Genomic DNA, 23,100 nt, shown 5'->3' with positions numbered 1-23,100 from the left:
TCTCTGTCAAATAAATAAATAAAATCTTAAAAAAAAAAATAAAATGCTTTAGTTGTCATGAGCTGACTTCTGTAAATGGCTGTGGGGGGCTCATGGTTGAACCAGTGTAGGCCGGCCACTGTCAGGAGCGGCTTCCAGGGGTTGGTTCTTGTTAACGGAGACATTCGTTCTGAGTGGCCTAGCCTGGGTTAGTTTATTCTTCCTCCAGCTCCCACTCTCAGAACAGCAATTCCCAAAGTTCTGATTGCTTACAGTCACGGACAGCCTGAGGAGCTCGTTGCCAATTACCTTGAGCTTGGGTTCTTCGGCCTTCAGAGCGACTGTCTACCCACGTCTGTGTCTTTTCTGACATCTTCGGTATTTCCATCTTTACTGATTTACTTCCCTCCACCTCCAAATAATTGAAAATCTTCGGTACGCCCCTCTCCCCCGACGAGTACTAAATGCAGATACCTTTCAGACAACCTTGGACTGACTGCTGGATGCCTTTTTTTAGGCTTTCATTTATATTTACTTTTCAGCCCAACTTCTCAGATACTTGGTCTCTAGCTGCGCTTTTCTTTGCTTTTTTATTTATTCTTTCCTAATTGGAAATATCTCCTCTGTTTGTACCAGTCTTCTCTAGCAGCTTGCTTCTAGAGTTGACAATGACTTCCATGTAAATAAACTCAGATCTTTTTTTAATGTTGCTTCTCTCTGGAGGTATTTGAACACTTTTCTTGGGGGGATGGAGTAGAGAGACATTAACTTTTTCATCTTATTTTCATTTTTCAAAGCTACTTATAATTGGGAGTTTTCTGCATATATGTTTGTAAGTAATACTCTTGCTGAGATTGAATTGTGTTGCCTTTCATAGACAGTTTACATTTCTTTTGCACTACACTAGTTGGGTAAAGGCTAAGCTGCTTGTAACAAAGAGATGTTCATATACAATGGTCTATATGAGCTGGATCGTTATTTATCTCTTACTCAACAGGTTGGCCAGTCTGAGCTGGTTAGGCAGCTGTCCACCATGAGGTCATTCAGGGTCCCGAGTTCAGCCATCTCCTAGGCTGCTGTCTTGCTTGAATGTCTCGGTCATTGCTGTATCTGCATTTCAACCTGCTGGGAGAGGAAAGAATCAAAGCCCTAGCAAGCAGAATGTCCTTTGTTAAAAACCATTTCTCCTGTTGGACTGAACCGAGCATATTCTTCAGAGTATGCTAGGAATACACTGCAGTGTAATTTCTACCTGGGCTATGTACCCAGGAAAAGGAAAAATGGATACAAAACTTGTGCCATAAATATAGCATTTATAGAACATTTTGATATTTGTCCTTTTTTTTCTCTTAACCCTCTGACCAAGGCATATTCTTTTTTACCATTGAAGAAACCAGCTTGGAGATACTAATTGACTTAACCAAATTCACCCATCCAGTAGGAAAGCGTGACCTGAACCCAAGTCTTTCTTTTTTCCCCCTCAAATCTTCTTCTGTAATTCAGGGTGCAATTTTACCCATAAAATAGGTTGCCTGTTTAAAACTATCAGCAGCAAAGTAATTTATCACTATTCAAAGAGAGTTGGGTACTCATGGGTATGATGTAGGATGATGCCCATCATACACTTTTTCTATAAAATTATCTTTCAGCTTACTAATCTTTCTTCAGTTTTCTCTACCTTTGCTGTTAAACACATCTGTTGGGTTCTTTATTTCATGTATTTTCAGTTCTATTCTCTTGACTAATTTTGATAGATTCGAGTTCTTTGGTGTAATTCTTGTCATCCACTCTTTCAGTATCTTCATCACAGTTACTTTAAAGTGTGTGTTAAACAATTCCAATATCTGGTTACCTGTGGGTTTGTTTATGTTTTGTTTCTTTGTGTGGTTAGTAAACTTGGAGTGAATGCTGGACATTGTATATAAAAGATTGTAGCTATTTTGGCTCTTCCTCTGCAGAGGATTCCAGAAGGTACTCTGCCAGGCAGTGGAGGGGAAGATCGCCTGACTGAAACCAAGTGGGTTCCAGGCTGGCTGGCAGTCTTTGTAAGACTTCATGTTCCCGTTTCTCCCCCTTACTAAAAAAAGTAGTTTTTCAGGGGTACCAACTGACAGCTGGGGTGTTTCTTACTGTGAGCTTTGCTCTGCTTTCAGATACTCTTCGTTGGAAAATCAGCCTCTTGCCCTAACATCTTATTGAGTAAATGTCTTGAGTGAGGAGTTGGTGCTGAGTGTGGGGTTTATTTCTCTCTGCTTCCTGGGATCTTGGGCTCCTAATTCCTGGCAGCCTTGCCAGCTCCAAACCCTGTTCTTTGTCTTCCCAGTTCTGTGCGATCACCTGAAGTTCTGCTGGCATCCTTCCTTGTTGTCTTCCCTTTGGCTTCTCAGCCTCTTTTAAAAAAAATTTTTTTTTTTTAATTAACGTATAATGTATTATTTGCCCCAGGGGTACAGGTCTGTGATCATCAGGCTTACACATTTCACAGCACTTACCATAGCACATACCCTTCGCAATGTCCATAACCCAGCCACCCTATCCATACCCCTCACCCCCAGCAACCCTCAGCCTCTTTTTAAAAATGTATAATCAGCAAAAACATGGAATCCTTGGCTGCCTTGGCAGCTCTCTCCTGACCTCTAGTGTGTGTGTATAATACGCTTTTCTTGTTCTCAGAAGTAGAGGTGTGCTGTAAGCTACTTACAGGTGGAGACAGAAGTCTCTATGTACTTTTCAAACAGTTCAGTGTAATTGAAATAATCATTGCCTTGTCAGTTTAAGTGATCAATTTGGGGATTCTGCCTCTTAAGAAATCTAGCCCTGAGGTTTCATGGTCTTTTAAATAACTCCTTCGAAAAGACAGGTAACTTTTATTCACTAAATGATTCTTTATTCTTGTTTTCAAGAAAGCCAAAATAAAGAGAATGTACTCTTCCCAGAATTAACTGCCTATGAATAATAGTTTTCATTGTTGAGGATTTTGCAGTTTGTAGAATTTTTTTTTTTTTTTTACTTACCCTATTCCTTCCACAAATATATATTGAGTACCTTTTATATCCCTGTTTATAGATGAGGGAGCCAAGAAGCACATTAAGTAAATGCCTAAAAATCACAAGCAAATTTAAAATCAGGCTCCCAGACTGCTAGTCCCATCCAATATGTTAATGTGACCTGAAGTCAACTTTGTATAAAGTATTTCTTAGAAGCTGTACCTACCCTCCTCTAAGTTTATTTAACTTTACAATATTGCTCAATTTTGTTACCTGTAATAAGTTCTTATTAAGGACCTTCTCAGTGACCAGGGAGATTTATACATGCTCTGAGACGCAGCCGTGTGTGTATACGTGCAAGTGTCCAGGTAACAGATACCCTCGGCCCAGTCCTAGTAGAAGGAACTGTAATTTGATGCCTGTGCCCAGAGCATGATTGCACACATTTTCTAACTGGTGCAGCTGCCTGATTTTAAAAATGATATTCATACCCGGACAGGTGACATAAAAAGTGTGCTGCCTCCATTTCACTGAACGTCATCGCTGTGGAGTCCAAAATAACTCTTGGCACTGAAGTGAAAAAAGGGGTCACTTTGCTCAGATAGTCTTCGCTCGCGTGTAGGGGTGGTTTATATTCACTTGCTGGCTCTATGTCTATTCAGGAGACACTCGCATGGAGACACTCGCATGGAGACACTCGCAGCCCCCTCGTTTATGGGCATTCCGGCTCCACTGCTGTGCACCGGAGGCTGGGAAGCTGCAGCTGTCAGGATCCTAATCCCTCCTGCGAGGACCGGCTGCCAGCGTGTACAGTAGTAAACTGCAGGCATGCTTCGGGCTGACCTTTCCAGCACCCTCTGAGGTCTCTCCAGCAAAACAAAAGTTGTGAATGACACTTTTTAAGCTTCTAGAAACTCAGCTAACCCATTTAGGTATGTCTGGACTTAACCTTTAAAGAATGTTGACCTTAAGGTAGACAGGTGTAATGAAGACTGCTTTTTTTTTTCTTTTTTTCTTTGTTCCTTTCTGTCTGTCTGTCTTTTTTTTCTTTTTTCTTTCTTTTTTTTTTTTTTTTACCAATGGAAGAGGAGCTAAATTGGGAACAAAAGGCGCGTGACCACGTTTGCTGTTGTTTAGCCAGTGACCTCAGGGACCGGGTGTTACTGAACTTCACGCTTTCCTCACTCGTAAGCTGCAGGGGAAAATGATTTGTCTTCTGACCTACTGAGACATACTGCAAAGAACAATGCGGTGGCTGTGAAAAGTGTTCTGGGATCCTTGGAAGAAAGGAGTGCTATATAAATTCACGGTAGTACTGTGATTATTTATAATATGAACCAAAACTGAGGTGTAAATTATCAAATCGTTTTTGCCCAATGTTGGAATAACTGCTCATTTAAACTTACTTGCATGATATGCTTTATTTGAGAGGCACAAAATAATTTCTTCAGTTTTAAATGTATTTGCTGAGATGATATGGGTTCTTTAAAGGGAAAGCTCCTCAAAAGGCCATTTGGTGGTGGGGCTGTTAGACATTGGGTACTTACTAATGATGTGCTGATAGAAACCAGTGAACTTTGCGTGTATTTTAGCTTAATCCTATGGTTTTTTCACTACACTGAACGAAATTCATTTTCTCCCAATGTTTTAACACCTCTTAAATGTGAAGATGAAGATTGCTATCTGACCAGTCATTATAAAGATGGTGTCTTTCTTGGTGATAGCTGAGGTAGTCTAGAGTGAAATAATGTCTTTGCTTCTTCCAGTAGCTTTTAAAACCTCTGACTCTGAAGCCTTTGTCTGAATTTTGGTTTGTATTGGATAGCTTGTGTGTTTGGGGGGTCTATCTTAAATCATGATTTATTAATATACAAAATTTTGATAGAATTTTCTATGCTATGTTTGATGTTACTTAAGCTTTATTAGGTAAATGTAAAAGCACTTAAAACGTGCTTTTGAATTGATTATTACCATTTGACATCTTAATATGTTATTCGCTTAGTTTTCAAGAACTGATCAAGAAAACATCAATATATAGCCATCGATTAGTTCACTGCTTAATGGATCCAGGAGCTGAAAAAGGTAAATTATTTTATGTTTCTTTATATTATTTGACAAATTCTAAGAAGACAGACAACTAATAGAATATAAGTGCTTACCTTCTCAGTGTTCCCTAATGTCTTAAACAGAGCTAGGACTTATCAGTTGCATATTGTATCTTGGCTTGTGTTTCCTAACCTGAAAATATCTATAATGTGAAATGTCTACTGCTATACCTATGGTCCTGATGGTATGTTAGAGATTATTTTGGCCAACAAATTAAATATATAGACTTGCTAGCTAAGTGTGTAGAGTTTTTTTTTTTTTAAATATGAAAAAGAATAGATTTTTTCCCCCAAGTGCTATACACTACATACATGACTGTGATTTCTAAAATATTCCTTTTAAGATAGGAAGGGAGATAAAAATAGTTTTGTGTACAGCTACAAGTTTTTATGAATGCCTGCATTTAAGATGTTTTTAAACTATAAAAATGTTTTTAGCCTGTGTTTACGGTTCCTCTGAGGTATTAATAGAGACAAATATATAATGTGACTTGACCTTTCAGTATGAGGAGAATTTAAGTTTGAATTCTGCTCTAATTGTAGTTATTTGAAACTGACCTCCCATTTTTACATCATTTTTAATATCAAGAGTGACTTTGCATGGATTATGTAACTAGCCCCATTGTCTTGAGATAAAAAGTGCAGACAAACACTGCCTGAAGAGCTGGTACTACGTTTTTGTAGAACATTTGTTGTACAAATTTAATTATCTTGGCTTCTTTCTTCTCCTTTTTCCTTTATCCACACATGGACATTTTCTAAGAAATGTAGTCCTGGCTTTTTTCCCCCCGCTTCCTTCTTTAGGCATACCAGGTGGCCTCTACCTAGGTAAGCATATCTTTAGGCCAAGAGAGCTGGGAGTATGCCCAGTGTTGGCAGCCTACATGTCTTCGACACAATGGTTTTACTGTAGTGATTTTTGCAAACCTAAACATTTAAAGTCGTAATCACTTAGAGAATCCAGCCATTTAGATGTTTTGAATGAAGATTCAGTTTCTGTGCAGTTTATGAATAAAATTTCACCATTATCATTATCATTAGTAACAATGCTTGATTTCAACTGTGCATACAATAATTTGGCAGATTACAAAGGAAATGGAAGAAGTTCAAGGTACGGTTGAAACAGAACTAGTATTAAAATATTTTATAACACAAGAAAGCACACCCCATAATCATCTAGATAGCCAATTAAAGCTTTAAAAATATGTTCGCAGGCAGATTAAGTGTGTGCTGTTGGGGCAGGATCAGATGGCTTTTTGTTGGAAAGACTTCCACTAACCAGAGGAACACTCAGTTCTTCAGTGCTGAAGGCTATTGACCTTACCTCTCCTAACTCTTATACTTAGTATGTTGCGCTTGAAAAAGATGCGACAAGCCTTATAGTCCAGTTCTTCTATTTCCACCTTGGCCTGAAGGTCCAAGAATTATACGACATCACTAAGTTACACACAGATTAATGTTAGGACTATGATACATACCAAATAGTCCTCTGTGTATAGTTTCTAATCCTGCATTAAGAATCTAAGCTTCTAAAACCTTATCCACATTAACTATTATGAGTATCTTGTGTTGCCGACCTCCTGGTGACAGTTACTCTCTAGCCATTAGCCCATGTTATAAAATAGCTCCACAGGGTCTGGGGCCCTGGAGCAGGTTCCTCCGAGCCCCGGGCTCAGTGATTTCTGTGCATGACTCCCAGATCTTCCCCTGCTTACTTAATATCCTCTGTACTACCTTGCGTCTGTCCAGAGTCCTCTAGAAGCAGATGTTCAAGTGGGATTATATGTGCAGGAGATTTATGGGGGGAAATGCTTGTGGACGATAAAGAAAGAAGGGACAGAAATGGGCGGGGAGAGCCATCAGATCACGGTGCAGGTCTGACACGGGAGAGAGGAGAGGGGGCGAGTCACCTGCTAGCTGCGTGTCATCTGTGAAATGGGAGGGAAGTGACATTAGCGGGCAGCCCCCGGGGAGGGAGGGCCTCTGAGGAGCCGAAGGGACAGAGCTGGAGACGTGGCATAGCTGTGCTTCCAGTGGTACCCTCCCTTAATCCGAACGGCACACCTCTGTGGCCAGCACGTCATACCACAGAGTAACACACGTTAAAAAAATAATTTCCCTTTGCAGTTGTACACCTCTGCACAACCTATATTTTCTGTCTCAGTTTATGGCAACTACATGTCTCCGGCTGCCCAGAAGTCTAGAATCATCCTAGTCCCTCTTCCTCATGCCATTCATTGTTCCATCCCGCGTGTTTTTACCAACTCGTGTTTCTGACCCTCCTTCCCTCTGACAGCACGATTGCCTTCCTTCAGATCTTCATCGTCTCTTCTAGTGCCTGTTGTAAGTACCTCCTACCTCCCTGGCTGCCCCCGCTCGGGGTCAGCACTCTTTGTTTATCCTCTCTTTGTCGGACTCTGTATCTGCATGATCTTTCCGAAAATTCAAATCCGGTCACATTCGCCTTCTGCCTAAAATTCTTCTGTGCCTCATTATCTCTAATAAGACAAACTCAAGACTTTTTAGCATGACATAAGTATTTTACCTCATGCTGCAACCCCCACTTATCCTACATTTTAGTTCTCAGAATTTCCCAAACTGGAAAACTGGTCAAGAGTCTTGTTGCCAATGGGCTTCTGCTCGTGCTGTTTTCTCTGCACGAAGTGTCCTGTCCTCTCATTTGACTTGCAGACTCATCATCGTCAGGGCTTCTGTGATTCTTTCCTGAGCTCTCTCTTTCTACTTTTGAGTCTATCTTGTTGCTATCTATCTATGTTGCTCTATCTTTATATTCATAGTGCCCAGATACTGAATAAAATGAGTGAATAAATGAATTAGCTGTAACTGAGGCCTGTTGGCTAGTCTTGCAATTTGTTCATTGATAATGATCTCACGTTTCTTGTCCCCAGTCCGTTGGCTCTTCTCAGCATCTAGTATAATGTATTATTTAGGGATATCAGATGAAAATCTTTCTCAAGCATCTTTATATATCTTTACAGAGTTGGGTTATGAAGAAGAAAGTTTATTTGAGTAGTTCTGTTGCTGTTTAAGGGACATATAAAACTATAGTCTGAGGCAGTAATTTTAATGTGATAGTTGATGGACTACAGGATGTCTAATTACCAATGTGAGACTCACTCATCAACACATGGTATGTGTTTAAAAAGTAACCTGAACAACTACCTACAAAGACTAATACATTTTCCACATATTGAATAAATTGACTCTTAAATATATCAGTCTGCCTTAAAGGTCTTCAGAACACAAGTTTGAGTGTCAAGTTTGCATGTTGATTGTTGCCCTGGAGGAGAGGTCTTACCACTATTTCACACGCTCAGAAATTCATACTTGGCTTCTAGACCCAGTGCTGCTGCCTTAGTTCAGCTCTGGCATCTTTTGCCTGGACTATTGCAATAGTCTTCCAAGAGCTTCTAACGTAGCCTTTAGCTGCTGCCCAGAGGTGAGCGCCTCAATGACAAACTTGCTCATGCCAATTCCTGCCCCAATTCCTCACCTTGGAGGACAAGGGTCAACATTTGCTCTGTTTGTTCCCACAAGTGCAATCCCAATCTGCTTTCTTGGGCTTATTTTCTACAACACCCCAACAGGTACCTTGTACACCAGCTCCGTGGGCTTTTGACCACTCCCCTGGCCTGTCTCCCCATGGTGGCAGGCAGTTCATCTCCCTTCTCTGCCTGGCAACCTCCCTCTACCTTCCACATACTCAAATATCTCCTCCTTAAGAACGCTTCTCCTGATTCACCAACGAGTGGTGCTTCCCAAAGCACTTTAGAAATACTTCTCTGACGATGTTTATCATGCTTCTTTCACAATTGTTTAGGTGTCTGTCCCCACAACAATCCCAGCAGCAGACTCTGAGCACAACTCATTTTTTTTTTTTTTTCCTATTTGGATGCTGAGTAGTCCAATAAAAGATGATTTGTCTTTCTTCTGTAAATGTAACATTGTCTGACTGACTTGGTCAAAGAGACAGCCTCTGTATATTCTTGAAACTAAGCAGACCTCCAGACAAAAAGTATTTGTGAACTCTTTTTAGGAATTAGTTTTAACATCAGGCCCAAGGCCTTGACATTGCTGAGGCATTCAGAATTCTATCTTTCAGGTTAGCCTGTGACCACTTACTAATCAGAAAATACCTTTAACATCTTTTTTTTTTTTTTTTAATCTCTAGCTATTTCTAAGAAGCATATGACATTCATCGTTGAATAGAAGATTCAGTTGAATGACAAGTCTCTTTCATTTAGTAGAGGGGATTTTACTTTAGATTTTGCTGACAGGTTTTCCATGACAGCCCTCAAATGGAAGCTTAAATTCACCTGTCATAGCTATTAAAGACATTTTTTTTTCAGTGTATTTCTGTGATCTGACCCTTTCATTTATTATTGTTGTTATTGACCTTAAAAGTATAGAAGAGAGGAATCTAGAGAGTGCTTCTGTTTTTGAAGTCTTGTGGCAATCTAGCCTCTGAAGTGAATTTACTGTTAGATTTTCATCCTAAGAAAAGCATCATCATAACATACCAGAATCCTGCTAATTTTCCCTTCATGCTTGAAATTGTTAATTCTCGGGAGAACAAGAACACCTGGTAGATTTTATTCACTATCAGCAAAGATTAGTTGAAGGAAAATGGTGTTAAATCTTTCTTGTATCAAAGAACATTAAAATAAGATGAGCCCAAAACAGCAATGTAATTGTAATATTGTCTTGATTATGCCTTATTTACAGTTTGTTTTGAAATTTATGTTTTAATATCAAACTTATTAATAAAATAATGCTCTAAGATTATAGTAGATGGCTTTTATCTAAAGATACAGCTATCAGCTATCTGCTTTTCATATGAGAAAGTCAAGATTCAATGTTTTGTGTGAAATTACTCAGTTTTAGTTACTTGTCTCAGGGCCTAAGTGTTAGGTAACAAACAGAATATGTGTGTGGCAAAAATATTCTTTAGAAATGCAAATTAGAATTCCATTGTATGATAATGCTATTAATTTTTGCAGGAAATTGTTCTTCAAATCTTAATGAAAGGTCAAAGAATATCTACTCATTCATTAATCTTCTCAAGATTCAATCCCATATTCATTAAATAATTAAGCATGTATTTTAAGAAACATATTCTTTGAATAATATTTGGGGACTAGATTTCTCCTTTTTATTACGAGGCTCACATAAGGCTCTATGGTGCATCTTACAGATTCGTTTCAGAGGTGCTTGTCGAATATTGCTAAAACTTAATATTAAACATGTCTTTTGACATAAATAAATGACTACTGTTAAAATTGTTAAATAACTAACAATGTAAATAACTAACTACTGTTAAAACTGTTACCTCAAAATCTTAAAATTAAAGTTAATGGTGAAAAAGCAGCAAAGCTTTAAGATAGAAATAACTGCACTTGTGTATTTGCTTTTAAAATCCTACATGTTATATCTAGACAGATTATTTTAAGCCGCCAAGTTTGGTACATTTTGGTTTCCTGTTATAAATGATGTTATCTTTTTATCAGACTGACTTCTTCAGGAATGCCTGTAGTGTTTATATATATTTAAATGCAAAAGAAAATATTAATATGAAACATTATCAATTAAATTTTATTCAACCTGATAATATTTTCTGTATAATACATAGTCATCTTAGGTGTATAATTAATTTTAAATGACCACATATGGATGGATAAAGTTTGCTCTTTTAAGTGTATCGGCAGTTAATAGTGGCTATTGTTGTTTCATTAAATCTCTTCAAAGATCCTTTATTGGGAGGATAGTATAAGTAATTTTTGAATATAATAATATATTCACTCATATGTTTTTAAATCTTACTTCCTTATAAAGGTAAAGATGTGGCCATCCTAAAAAATATGGCTGGTTTTGTTTCTTTAGAGTAAAAAAACCCCAGGAATCGTCTGTTATTATACTGTTGTTAGGACCATAGCACTAATCTGGTCCACTAACCTTTAGAGGAAACTGCAAAGTCAGAGGCGTCAGACTGTAGCCGTAAATATTCACTGGCAAAGTTTTCATATCAAAGATTGGAACTTTAGGAGATGCTCCTGGGATTTAGTGTACTCTAACATCTATTAATCCCTGACACCTTGGGTGGCTTGTCAAAAAGTGCTCCACTTACCAAGAGTATGCACGGAGGCCCAAGAGGGCACATTCAGCGAAAGGTCAAGGAAGCAATTACTGTTTCCTGCGTTTCCCTTAAGAACTTCCACAGCATTTATTCTTCTACCCACTTAAGCCTCCATGTTGCATCACCACTTCCTCATATCAGGGAGATCATATGATAGTTGTCTTTCTCTGCTTGACTTATTTCGCTAAGCATGATACGCTAAATGAAACAAGATGGGATTGGGAGGGAGACAAACCATAAGTGACTCTTAATCTCACAAAACAAACTGAGGGTTGCCGGGGGGAGGGGGTTTGGGAGAAGGGGGTGGGATTATGGACATTGGGGAGGGTATGTGATTTGGTGAGTGCTGTGAAGTGTGTAAACCTGGTGATTCACAGACCTGTACCCCTGGGGATAAAAATATATGTTTATAAAAAATAAAAAATTTAAAAAAAAAGAACTTCCACAGCAAATGCTTCCCCCTTCCCCCACCTCATCTTAGCAAGGCCTGTGAATGGAATGAGATGAAAGTTCACTTTCCAGTAAGACACATTACCAATATTATTTGGTTCTTAGAGCTCTTCTTGCATGTGAACAGATGCCATAGTTGAAGAAGTACAGTGACATAGATTTGAAGAGGTGGCTCTTGCTGAAGATGATCAGTTTTTCATCTCTTTGTTTTCCTGTATCACTGCCCGGTGTCCGTGTTTGTGCTGGTGGTGGGGCGGGTGTACACTGGTCCCTTCCTATGGCATGAAGTCAAGTTAGAGTTTTTTTGAGGAGTACCTAGTTCTGTGTGGATCCTTAGAAGGATGCTATAGAAGGATCGCAGAATTTAGGACAGGATATCTTTTTTTTTTTTTTTTAAAGATTATTTATTTATTTATTTGACAGAGAGAGAGAGAGAGAGAGGGAGCAGAAGCAGAGGGAGAAGCAGGCTTCCCAATGAGCAAGGAGCCCGATGTGGGCCTCGATCTCAGGACCCTGGGATCATGACCTGATCCAAAGGCAGACGCTTAACAACTCAGCCACCCAGGCACCCAGGACAGGAAATCTTGTTGACAAGAAGTGCCCCCCTGGGACTGGGGCCTCTTGAGTGTCAAACTTGATCTACCGCCATCTAGCCATTTTGCTCCCTGAATACTGGGGAATGATGTTATCGGAGCTCCTAGGACAGAGTTGAAAATAACATCTCTTAAGACTTAAGGACTTGGGGCGCCTGGGTGGCTCAGTGGGTTAAGCCGCTGCCTTCGGCTCAGGTCATGATCTCGGAGTCCTGGGATCGAGTCCCACATCGGGCTCTCTGCTCAGCAGGGAGCCTGCTTCCTCCTCTCTGCCTGCCTCTCTGCCTGCTTGTGATCTCTCTCTGTCAAATAAATAAATAAAATCTTTAAAAAAAAAAAAAAAAAGACTTAAGGACTTAAGATGTATGTCACTTCCACTAATTCTTACCTCAATGCTATGGAAAAGTTTGAAAGTCTCTTGAGGCTTTCACATGCTCTTGAGTCCAGAATTTTTAAGACTGGAACTGGAGGGGCTCCTGGGTGGCTCAATGGGTTAAGTCTCTGCCTTTGGCTCAGGTCATGATCTCAGGGTCCTGGGATCGAGCCCCGCATCGGGCTCTCTGCTCTGCAGGGAGCCTGCTTCCTCCTCTCTCTCTCTGCCTGCCTCTCTGCCTACTTGTGATCTCTCTCTCTGTCAAATAAATAAATAAAATCTTAAAAAAAAAAAAAGACTGGCACTGGAGAAATATACATATATTTATATATAAATATAAATATATATATATTATATATATATTTTTCCCCCCCTACATTTTCCTCTATCCTAAAATTTTGGAACATGTTTTAAAAATGAAAGTTTGGTCACCTTGGAGCTTACTTTTAGGAGTGATAGACCAAAAAACCAGTGGTGTCAGATTTTGGCTTAGTATTGAGAAGAATTTTCAATAATCATTTTCTGAATGTACCTTGTGAAATAACATATTTATCCTCATTAGAAATATCCAAAGAGGCTGACGAAGCTGGACATGTAGTTTACACCCAGCATGAACGTGAAGGGCAAGGGTAGACTAGAAGGTACCTGAAGGGTTTTCCACCTTGACATTCTAGGATTCGCTGACATTTTAGTTTTGAGTGGTGCATCTGTTTTAAAGCTTTGATGATTGCAACGTTGGAAACCGAAAGTTTTTGATTTTTGAGATTTGGGAAATAAGTTTTCTAGGAGGAACTTTTCTCCCATGAAGACCAGAATGAGAAATTTTTGTATTGCTCTCAAATTTCTTGGAAATACTTGTATTTGTTATTTGTTTATTTACTTGCTTATTTTTGGATCTCAGGACTGAGGTGTGAGTTAACCATCCCCGTCAGGTCATGATGCACTCCCATCAGGCAAGACCCCACTGTTGTATGTATGTCTGTCTGCATGCTCCTTCCTTCCTCCCTCTTCTCCCGTTCCTCCCTCCTTCCCCTCCCCTCCCCTGCGCTTCCCTGCAGCCTCTTTTAGGTATTGAGAACCATGCTGAAGAGAACTGGGCCTGGATTCAGTGCTGGGGTCGGGGAAGTGGCCGGCAGGACTCTAGCCAGACTCAGAGAACAGAAGCAAGACTTGAAGTCAGTGGGCTTTAAGGATTGGTATAGGAAGTACATAACTTCTCTATTAATGCAAATCATCGATCAAAGCTTAAACTTAAGACACAATTCCTTCTTGAAGCCTTTCCTTATTGACCTCCACACCGTGCATTCCCCCTTCTTTATTTAGCTCTAAAATTTTCTTTTATTCTAGAGGCATAATCGACTAGTAAGAATTATTTATATTTAAGATGCATGAATTATGTTCTGATATATATAGACAGATGTATAGATACATAGAAGTGAACACGGCAATCAAGTTAATTGACATTATCCATCACTTCACAGAGTTACTGTTTTCTTGTTTTTGGGATGAGAACAGTTAAGATTTTTTCTCTTAGCAAATTTCAAGTATACATTATCATTAACTATAATCAGCATGCTATGGATTGGATGTCCAGAACTTATTAATCTCATGTAAATGAAACCTTGCCCCCTTTGATCAACATTTCTCCATTTCCTCCACCCTGGCCCCTGGCAACCACCATTCTACTCTCTGCCTCTATGAATAAGTATAGAATTTTCAATCTGGGACCTCACAATTCAGTATTTTTGTTTGTATGGTGATCTTGTTATATTACTTAGTTTCATGACCAAGATATAATGAATTATAATAACGATAATGATTTACTGAGCTCCATGTAATAGCCAAGGTGTGAAGCACTTTACATACAGCATCTTGTTTAAATCTTCCAGCACTATTTGGTGGAGTTTCTTCTATCTTCCACATTTTACAAAGGAGCTAACAGAGACTTAGAGAAAGATGTGTATCTTGCTCCATAACAAGTTTGTAATTCTTAGAGACAACTAGTTTTTAAAAATTACATTCTAGCTTTTTAGGAGTAGAGAAGAGGTTTTGGAACAATCAAAAAAGAACTCACATTTTGGCTCCTTCATTTATAAGTTGCATGAGCTTGGTCAAATTAATAAGGCTCACTGAATCTTAGTTTTTGTTACCTATAAAAGTGCAAATAATAATGCCTACCTCCAAAAACTGTTAAAAAATTACATGAAATAAAATGAAATACATATTGAAATAAATATGTAATAATGAAATATCATATACAATATATTTAACATGGTCTAGTGTGTTAACTATATACTCAGTAATTGGTAATTTTGCTTATGAACATGACTTGATGTCACAGGTGTTAAGATGCCATGAGTTGCCCCAAAGTAATAGTATAAAAATAAGTAATAATAAAATAATACAAAGATATCATGTTAGATGGTATTAAATATCTTTAGCCCGAGTAAAGGTGGATCATAAAGGGTTTACTACAATACATTATTGACATAGCGGCTTAGTTTGTAGTCAGTTTGAACAGTCAAGATAATATGTTCCATCATCAATCTTCCTCTTGTTCTAGATGAAGAGATTGGTAGCCCTTGAAATATGTTGCTTTTTAAAAAGTTATACCAGTTATAATTTGTTTCACGTGGCTTTGCAGAAATGGAAATCACTTTGGTAAAAATCAGAAAGCTGTGGGTTTTAGCTTGGAAGAAATGGATGCTTATAGTATGAGTAATTTTAAAATAGTTTACCTTACTCTTACGCTGCACCTAAAGTCAATGAATAGAAGTAACTTAGAATGAGTAGAAATGCTACCTTTCCATCAGGCTCTTTTTTCCGATTCTTACCAACACAACCACAACCATTGACCTTTTCTTTTCCTTTCAGTGAAGAGAGATGATGACAAGAAGGTGGTTGCAGAGATCATGGCAAGATGTTTTGTCCCAAGCCTAATAACAATCACCCCCTGGGAGGAATTTCACTTTGTCGGTCATGAGATTCGGATTACTGAAGCCATGGATTGTTACGGTGCTGTTGTTTGGCCATCGGTATAATTTCACACAAAATTTTCTATATTTCAATGGTTTTCCAGTCAGTTTTGTTCCTTGTTGTGTACCATGTAGAAGGAAGAAATAGGTCCCATGGTTCTATTTTGTGAATTCAAATAATGCTAAAACTTGTAAGTCACAAAATTGGGAAAATGCTTCCACCAATGAATCCCATTTTTGACTTGTAGGGTTAATAGAGATTGCTGTTTAAACCTCCAGTGTTTTGTGATGATGGTAGTTTAGAATAGCAAACGTTTTTACTTCCCGTTCAGCTGGTTCCATTTGAGTTAAATAATCGTAATGAAATCTATCACTCAACATGCAAAATGTTCTACAAGGCCACCAATCCTTTACCAGTTGTCCCAAAGGGTGCAGAACCCCCCTTCCCTCCACTGTCTGCCCCAATCCCACACACTTCTTTTAAATGATTATTTTTAGAAGTTGCTTTCTTTAAAGACAATCAAACTTAAGCAACTGAGTTCCATAGTTTCTGTTTTCTCATCTCACAATCCCCAAGGACTTTTTCTAGTCTAAATGTTGATCCTGTTGGAGGATGTGCATCTGTTGATAATTTTCTGTAGTGGTGTGTACATATTCACGCATATATTCACACGTGTATACGTCATAACATTAGTGTATATGATTTATCTAATAGACTTTAATTTTAGTTTCTGATATTACTTGCAAAGCACTACTCTTTTCTTTTTTAAAACTTTCATAGGCCCTTGTTCTATGCTATTTTCTGGAAACAAATGCAAAGCACTATAATATGGTTGACAAAAATGTGATTGAAATCGGAGCTGGAACAGGGCTAGTCTCCATCGTGGCGAGTTTACTTGGTAAGTATTTTTGATTCAATAGGGTCAGAGAATTCAACGAACAGATGTTATTAGCTGCTTTTACTTTCCAGTTTACTCTGACCCTAGGCCTATTTTTAACTCCTTAATTGTTTGAATGGGCTTCATCAGAAACACTACCAGTTTTGGTTTTTTTAATTTAAGATTATTTATTTGACAGAGAGAGAGAGAGAGAGAGATAAAGAGATCACAAGTAGGCAGAAAAGGAGGCAGAGAGAGAGAGAGGGGGAAGCAGGCTCCCCGCTGAGCAGAGAGCCCCTTAGTTCTCTCCCAGGGACCTGGGATCTCCCTGGGATTTCTCTTTCAGGACCCTGAGATCATAACCTGAGCTGAAGGCAGAGGCTTAACCCACTGAGCCACCCAGGCGCCCCTACTGCAGTCTATTCTTGCCTGATGACATGGAATTGGCCAATCCTAGATTTATTTACACAGTATTTTCAGGCTTTGCCACAGTTCATAGTTTACTTTAAGGGCCAAATTTTATTGATTATTGGTTTCTACAACTTTGCCTCTTCTAATTTCTTCCTTCTATTATTCACTTTTAATTCAGAGATGGTTCATATCTTCTCCATCCAAGTAGTCTTTCCTGCATCTGTGGTCTTTGGCTGTAGGAACACTACACTCACATGGTGGCTAGGTTTTAAACATTTTTTTTGGTGGGAATATTCATACTTGTAAGGGGGTCAAGCTGAAAACTTGGACATAAATATGGATGTCATGACACTTCCAATGTGATTCTGCTGAAAAGCCCTCTTTCCACGCCATGCACCTCCTGTTCAACAACAGGTTGCCCGGCGTAGTCTACACTCACTTGGCCTCGTGTGACTTGGGCTCAGAATTCTTTTAGTGAAGAACAGGTGCGTCTTTCAACAGTGACTTCTGATTGCTCCACAGAAGGTTCCAAAATTTTCTCTTTCTCTAACGTATTTTTCTGTTAGCAGGTACTAGATAAATAGCAAATAGCCACAGCAACAGTAATCAAACAAACAGAAAACCCAGGAGAACAGAAAAATGCAAGGGAGTTAAGAAGTGCTATGGGAATCTAAAATTTTTTTAAGGGGAGGCATAAAGCTGCTTTAGCATCTGTTTTGAAGGGATTTCCCTCCTGTGTGTACTGACCAGTCTTTCCTTGGGGTTAGCCATTGTGCAGAATTGCAGATGCATGCTGGCTTGAAACCTGATTGCTTTACCTTATCCCTCAAGGGTTACTTTTCCTACTGTTCTTGGTTTCATAGGTGCACACGTGACCGCCACAGATTTACCTGAATTACTTGGAAACCTGCAATATAATATTTCCCGAAACACCAAAATGAAATGTAAGCATTTGCCTCAGGTTAAAGAACTCTCCTGGGGTGTAGCTTTAGATGAGAACTTCCCCAGGTCTTCCAACAATTTTGACTATATCCTGGCAGCTGAAGTGGTCTACGCCCACCCTTTCCTGGAAGAACTCCTCATTACCTTTGACCATCTGTGCAAAGAATCTACCATCATCCTCTGGGTCATGAAGTTCAGGCTGGAGAAAGAAAATAAATTTGTAGATAGATTTAAGGAGTTGTTTGACCTGGAGGAGATTTCCAGTTTCCCTAGCCTGAATATTACATTGTTTAAAGCTATGAAGAAAAGTCGGAGGAGTGCATGATACCCTCAAAGGAGGGCTTCGAAAGCAAAGGGGATTTCTAGTAGAGTGTTCCTTTAAAGAAGATCCTGGATGATCTGACATAGCACTGCCTTTCCCAAGTACCCCCTCCCGCCCCCAAACTTGCCTCACCCCAGACAGGGAGTTTCCTAGATACAGCACCTGGTTCCTGGTTCTGGAGGGTGGTCCAGTCATAGCGTGTAGTGATTGATTAGGACAAGGCCTGCTTTCCTTATCCTTCTATAGCACCGTTTATTATTATTGTTATCATTCTAATAAATGATACTGTTATTTTTAATGTAGAACTATAGGATAATTTTTAATATCTCTAAAATGAACATTCTTATTGTTTTTAATGTAAGCTTCTCTGGTTCTCTCTTTAGGAATAAAGAAAGAGCTTATAATGGGATCTGCAAGTAAATCTGAAAAGGCAGAGGCATAATGTGATGGCAAACGTGAGATTTCATTTTGTGGTTTTCATCAGTGCCAGTTTTTAGGTGGTCTCCTGTCTCTGCTTGGTGGGGCGGGCCTTGAGCGCAACCTCCGAAATCAATCACGCTTGTGGATTTGAGGTTATGGGCAAGGACATTTCACTCTAGTACATGAAAAATGAACGGAAGCAAACAGAAACACAGTTGAGAGTTTGGAGGAGTTATTGTTTTATTTTTAAGCCAAGTACAGCTATGTTATATAACAGAAACAGAGATAAATATAAAAACTTTGGGTTGAAAATACCCACGAAAAGATTCAGGCCTCTAATCGCTAATAACCAGACATAGGACTGGTTTTAAAGTTGAAAGCTTTTGTGATGCACATATATAGACCGAGATATCTGAAATCCTGTGTGATTTTCTTCACATGGACCTTAGGGATTAGAACAAAGACCGGAGTAATTAAGTCAGTGCAAGGAGGGAGAGATAAGGATTGCGTCCCAGTGGTTCAGACTCCCTAGGGGGGTGGCTACTCCTGGCTACTCCTGGAGTGTTCTTAGGCTGTCACAGAGCCCTGGGGCGGTGCTTATCCTCCGAAACCCAGCCCTGTGCTTTGCTGGAGGTTCTCAGGGGTCCAGCACGACTGACAGGATGACCGCGCAGGCCCCGGGCTGTAAGGGGGGTGCAGAGGAAGGCCCAGCAGATTTCGGGTTGTGTGGGCGCTAGGGCTGCCGGCCGGTGCCTCCTGCATTGACGTGCTCTCTGCCGGTGTTCACCGCCCGGTACTACAGGAAGGCATGTGATCCTACGGCCTTTCTAAGTAGCTGAGGGACCCTCCATCCCTACCCCTACTTCACGACCGGCGCTGCTGGGGCTGACGGGGTGGTCGCTTGGCCCGGGCACCTGGGCGCACAGGGCCTGTCTGAGCCTGGGGCCTGTGTTCTGGCCACCGCACTGCTTTTAGGCTTTTAAAGCAGCAGTTCTCAAGCTCTTTTGGAAATGAGTGACGTCCTCTCTTCAAGAAGGGGTCAGTACCCACAAAGGAAAGCAAGTACATCCGGAGAAGTGCGGAATCGCGCCTCCTCACACTTTCCGTCTTGTGTCTGGCTTTAACGGGGTGGTCAGGGCGGGCGCGTTGGGAAGGTGACGCACAAGCAGAGCAGGAAGGAGATGAGGGGAGCAGCAGCGTGTGTGTCTCGGGACGCGGGAAGTGTGCTCCACGCCAAGGGACAGCCGTGCCCCAGGAGCAGGCCCGTCGTCTAGCAGAAACAGCGAAGGCCAGTGTGTCTCGGAGCGGGGTGAGCAGGGGACACTGGTTCGTCTCAAAGGGGGCCAGGTCACATCCAATCTTTATTGCTATCTGGCTTCTTCAGAACTAGACTCTAAGGTGGAGTCTGGTCGTTTATCAGGGAGGGAGTACCTCTCGGATGGAGACCTGTGCGGAGGAGGGGGACAGAGGCAGAGGTCGAACTGCAGTGCAGGTCCAACCACACGGGGGCCCTGAGCTGAGAGTGGCCTTTCTGAGTGGTCCTGTGCTGGGGTAAGCCTTCTGGCCTTGAGGACCCATGTCACTCCGTGACATGGATATGGGCTGCCCCGGGAAGGCTCTGTGACCTTGCATGAGGTGACTCTTCAGCGGAGGGCGTCTTGCAGCAGCAGCCAGGTACTTAGTTTTTCTGAAGGGGATCTGCGCAGAACATCACAGTGTGCAGCACTGCCCCTAGGGCTATTGAAAGAACTTTGGCTTTTTCTCCAGCAAAGGGGAGAATCAGCGGATGATTTGGAGTTGAGTGAGACAGTCTCGCCCTGCGTGAGGACCGCTCTGGCTGCTGCTTTGAGAATACTTACAGAGGGCCAAAGGGACCAGTGAGGAGGTTGCGGCAGCTGTCCAGGTAGGTGAGGAGGAGCCTGTAGCAGGGAGTGGGCGCTAGAGGTGGTGAGAAGTCTTCCTTTCTGCACGCTTGGAAGCTGGAGCCAGCAGACCTTCCCGCCATGTTGAGGAGTCCAGCCTGACTCTTAATTTGTGTTTGATCCCAGCTGCTGGATGTCAGGTTAGAGTCATCGGTGTAGAGGGGGCTTGTAAAGCTCATCGGGGGAGCCAGAGGAACAAGAATAAGACGAGGATGGAGCCCCCAGGCTGGCCAGCATTAAGATCAGACGAGTATATTTGAGACTGGTTTTTTGAGGTTCTTCCCCTCACCCACAAGTTATGTTAGTATCTGTTGACTTTTGAAAGATTTGAATTTACTACTACCACAGCGGTTTTTGAACTGGTTGGTAGAGTTCTAAATTTCCCTACAGCCGACAGGGGGGGGGGTTCCTGGGGGTGTTTTAAGGGTAACGAATGAATACAATGAATACGGGTGGCTCCTCTGCTAAACGTTTGAATATCACTACTAAGCTATTTTTAGGTAGAATAGATAAACTATCCTTTTCAAAGACTGTGTTAGAACCAAACCAGCCATATGGTTCCTCTTTCTCTAGGTGTCAATCTGTCAAACACAAGGGCTTCCACAGCCATTGTTTTATTCTGTTTATAGCATTCACTTGCAGATTTTGACACCCACCCCCACACACTGTGTGCACATCTACTTTTATCTTTTTGCTGTAGGTTTGCCACATTTGTCTAGATTCAATTTCATAATAGTTTAATTTCAAAAGATGCAATTTGAGTAGGCTTTTTTTTTTTTTTTTTTTTTTTTTTTTTTTTAATGGCTAGTTGATGTGTTAACTTTAGTGCAAGGGCGTTTACTGTGAAATTTGCCTGTACTCTACTTTTTTCTCTGTGTGTGGCGTGTGTGTTCTTTTGTTGACAGGTTAAACTATGCTACTGAGAACCTGTCCCAATTCTTGTAGTAACTTCCCAGATTTCTAATAGACTAAGCACACTGATTGTCAAGGGTTTTTGTTTTTTGTTTAAAAATTTTATTTATGTATTTGAGAGAGAGAGGGACAGAGAGCACGAGAGGGGAGAAGGTCAGAGGGAGAAGCAGACTCCCTGTGGAGCTGGGAGCCCGATATGGGACTCCATCCCAGGACCACGGGATCACAACCTGAGCCGCAGGCAGCCACTTAACCGACTGAGCCACCCAGGCGCCCTGTCAAGGTTTTAATAGAGGTTATCACAGAATAGTTTTTGCTTCACGGTAGACGTACCAACTTGCCAGTGGTACTTTTAAAGTGTCCATGTTATAGACATATAACCATGAAAGTTGTGCCCCAGGCTGTATCAGTCACCTCTAAAAAACTCAATACTGTATTAAGATCTTCTATCCTAGAATTTACTAATATATCCTATTTCACTTGTACCAATTTTTGTCAACCAGAATTTTTCAAAAATTGGTTTTTATTCCATATTTACATTCTGTTTCTTTTTTGGGTAAAGAATTGTGACACTGGGTAACTTCCTAACAGGTTTGGAGCCAGTAGTATAAATCCACTGTTGTGGAAGAAAAAAGAGAGGAAGCATGACAGAATGTTCTTTTATTTATTTATTTATTTATTTAGGAATCTTCTTTTGTTTTTTGAAGAGCATGGTGTTCTCTGTAAATGCCTGGTCTTTAGAGACAGAGACCATCTCCCACTTGTTTTAAACTGTGCTGTTGTTGTGGGGACAGATATATAATTTCTGAATATCCTTTGGAGCTAAAATATGTTCACGGGGTAGGACTTTCATACAAGAAAATATTTACACATATGAATTTTGAAGGCAAACTGGGAACCTTGGAGTCTAGAAATAAAAGTATTTGATCTACATAAGGATTCTTATTGAGAAGCTTAGAAGGAAATTAATGTATTGTGCCTCCTCTTTTCAACTCCATTTTAACTTGGTTTTCAATGAAGTCTGCATGTAGAGGAAAAAAAGTTGTCAAATATGTGCATTTCTTTCTCCACTGAAGTGTAAGGCAATAATAAGAAACAAATTTGGGCCTGAAACAGACAAATAATTTCACAAAGTGTAGGGGATCGGGGCAAAGTAAATTTAAAAACCATGGACATTTGTGAGTATGTTTCTATATCTAATTCTTTAGGTTTTCTTTATGAAGCCTGGAGATAGTTCACAAATGATTTCTACAACCAGGTTTTGATATTTTTGAGTCTGTGATGTGACAGTCAGTCTAGAATATTTACTGCAAGCCCAGTTTCAATGTCTGCTCTTCTTCCAAGTTCCACACAAGGTCAAAGACAGTGTCCTGTATTCTTATGGGGCTGTATTAATGGGGCCGTTGTGTCCGCAGTGGCTTTGGCTAGTATCAGTTAGTTCCTATTAATTCCTTTATGAAGAGGGCGCAGTCTGGACACTGGTGTGTCCTTAGCTCATGTATGGCTGTGTAATGCTTAGATTGCTGGGCATACATCCCACGTGTCTCTTCTACCCAACTAACCTTTGGCCTCTGTCTTGAACAGTGCTTTGATTGGCATGGCTCAGAGAGGCAGGACATTGTTTCTCCTCAGTTCTCCTAGTTTCCTTGATTCGAAGGCAGTTGTCTTGCCCTGAAA

General features: G+C 40.4%; 1 protein-coding gene across 1 annotated transcript; it reads left to right on the top strand.

Moving 5' to 3' along the window:
* Positions 1-3,647: 3,647 nt before the first annotated feature.
* Positions 3,648-18,521, top strand: LOC101685850. The gene is made up of 6 exons (XM_045081333.1): positions 3,648-3,898; positions 4,053-4,275; positions 4,969-5,048; positions 15,516-15,676; positions 16,398-16,515; positions 17,769-18,521. The coding sequence occupies exons 3-6, from the start codon at positions 5,027-5,029 to the stop codon at positions 18,170-18,172; spliced, it is 705 nt and encodes a 234-aa protein (XP_044937268.1). The 5' UTR covers positions 3,648-3,898; positions 4,053-4,275; positions 4,969-5,026; the 3' UTR covers positions 18,173-18,521.
* The last annotated feature ends 4,579 nt before the right edge of the window (positions 18,522-23,100 follow it).

The sequence above is a fragment of the Mustela putorius genome, unplaced genomic scaffold (genome assembly GCF_011764305.1).
Source record: "Mustela putorius furo isolate JIRA1106 unplaced genomic scaffold, ASM1176430v1.1 tig00000551_pilon_pilon_pilon, whole genome shotgun sequence".
In the NCBI taxonomy this organism is placed as follows: Eukaryota; Metazoa; Chordata; class Mammalia; order Carnivora; family Mustelidae; genus Mustela; species Mustela putorius.
Note: the sequence above shows the minus strand (reverse complement) of the source record. Positions and strands in the feature narration are given on the sequence as shown.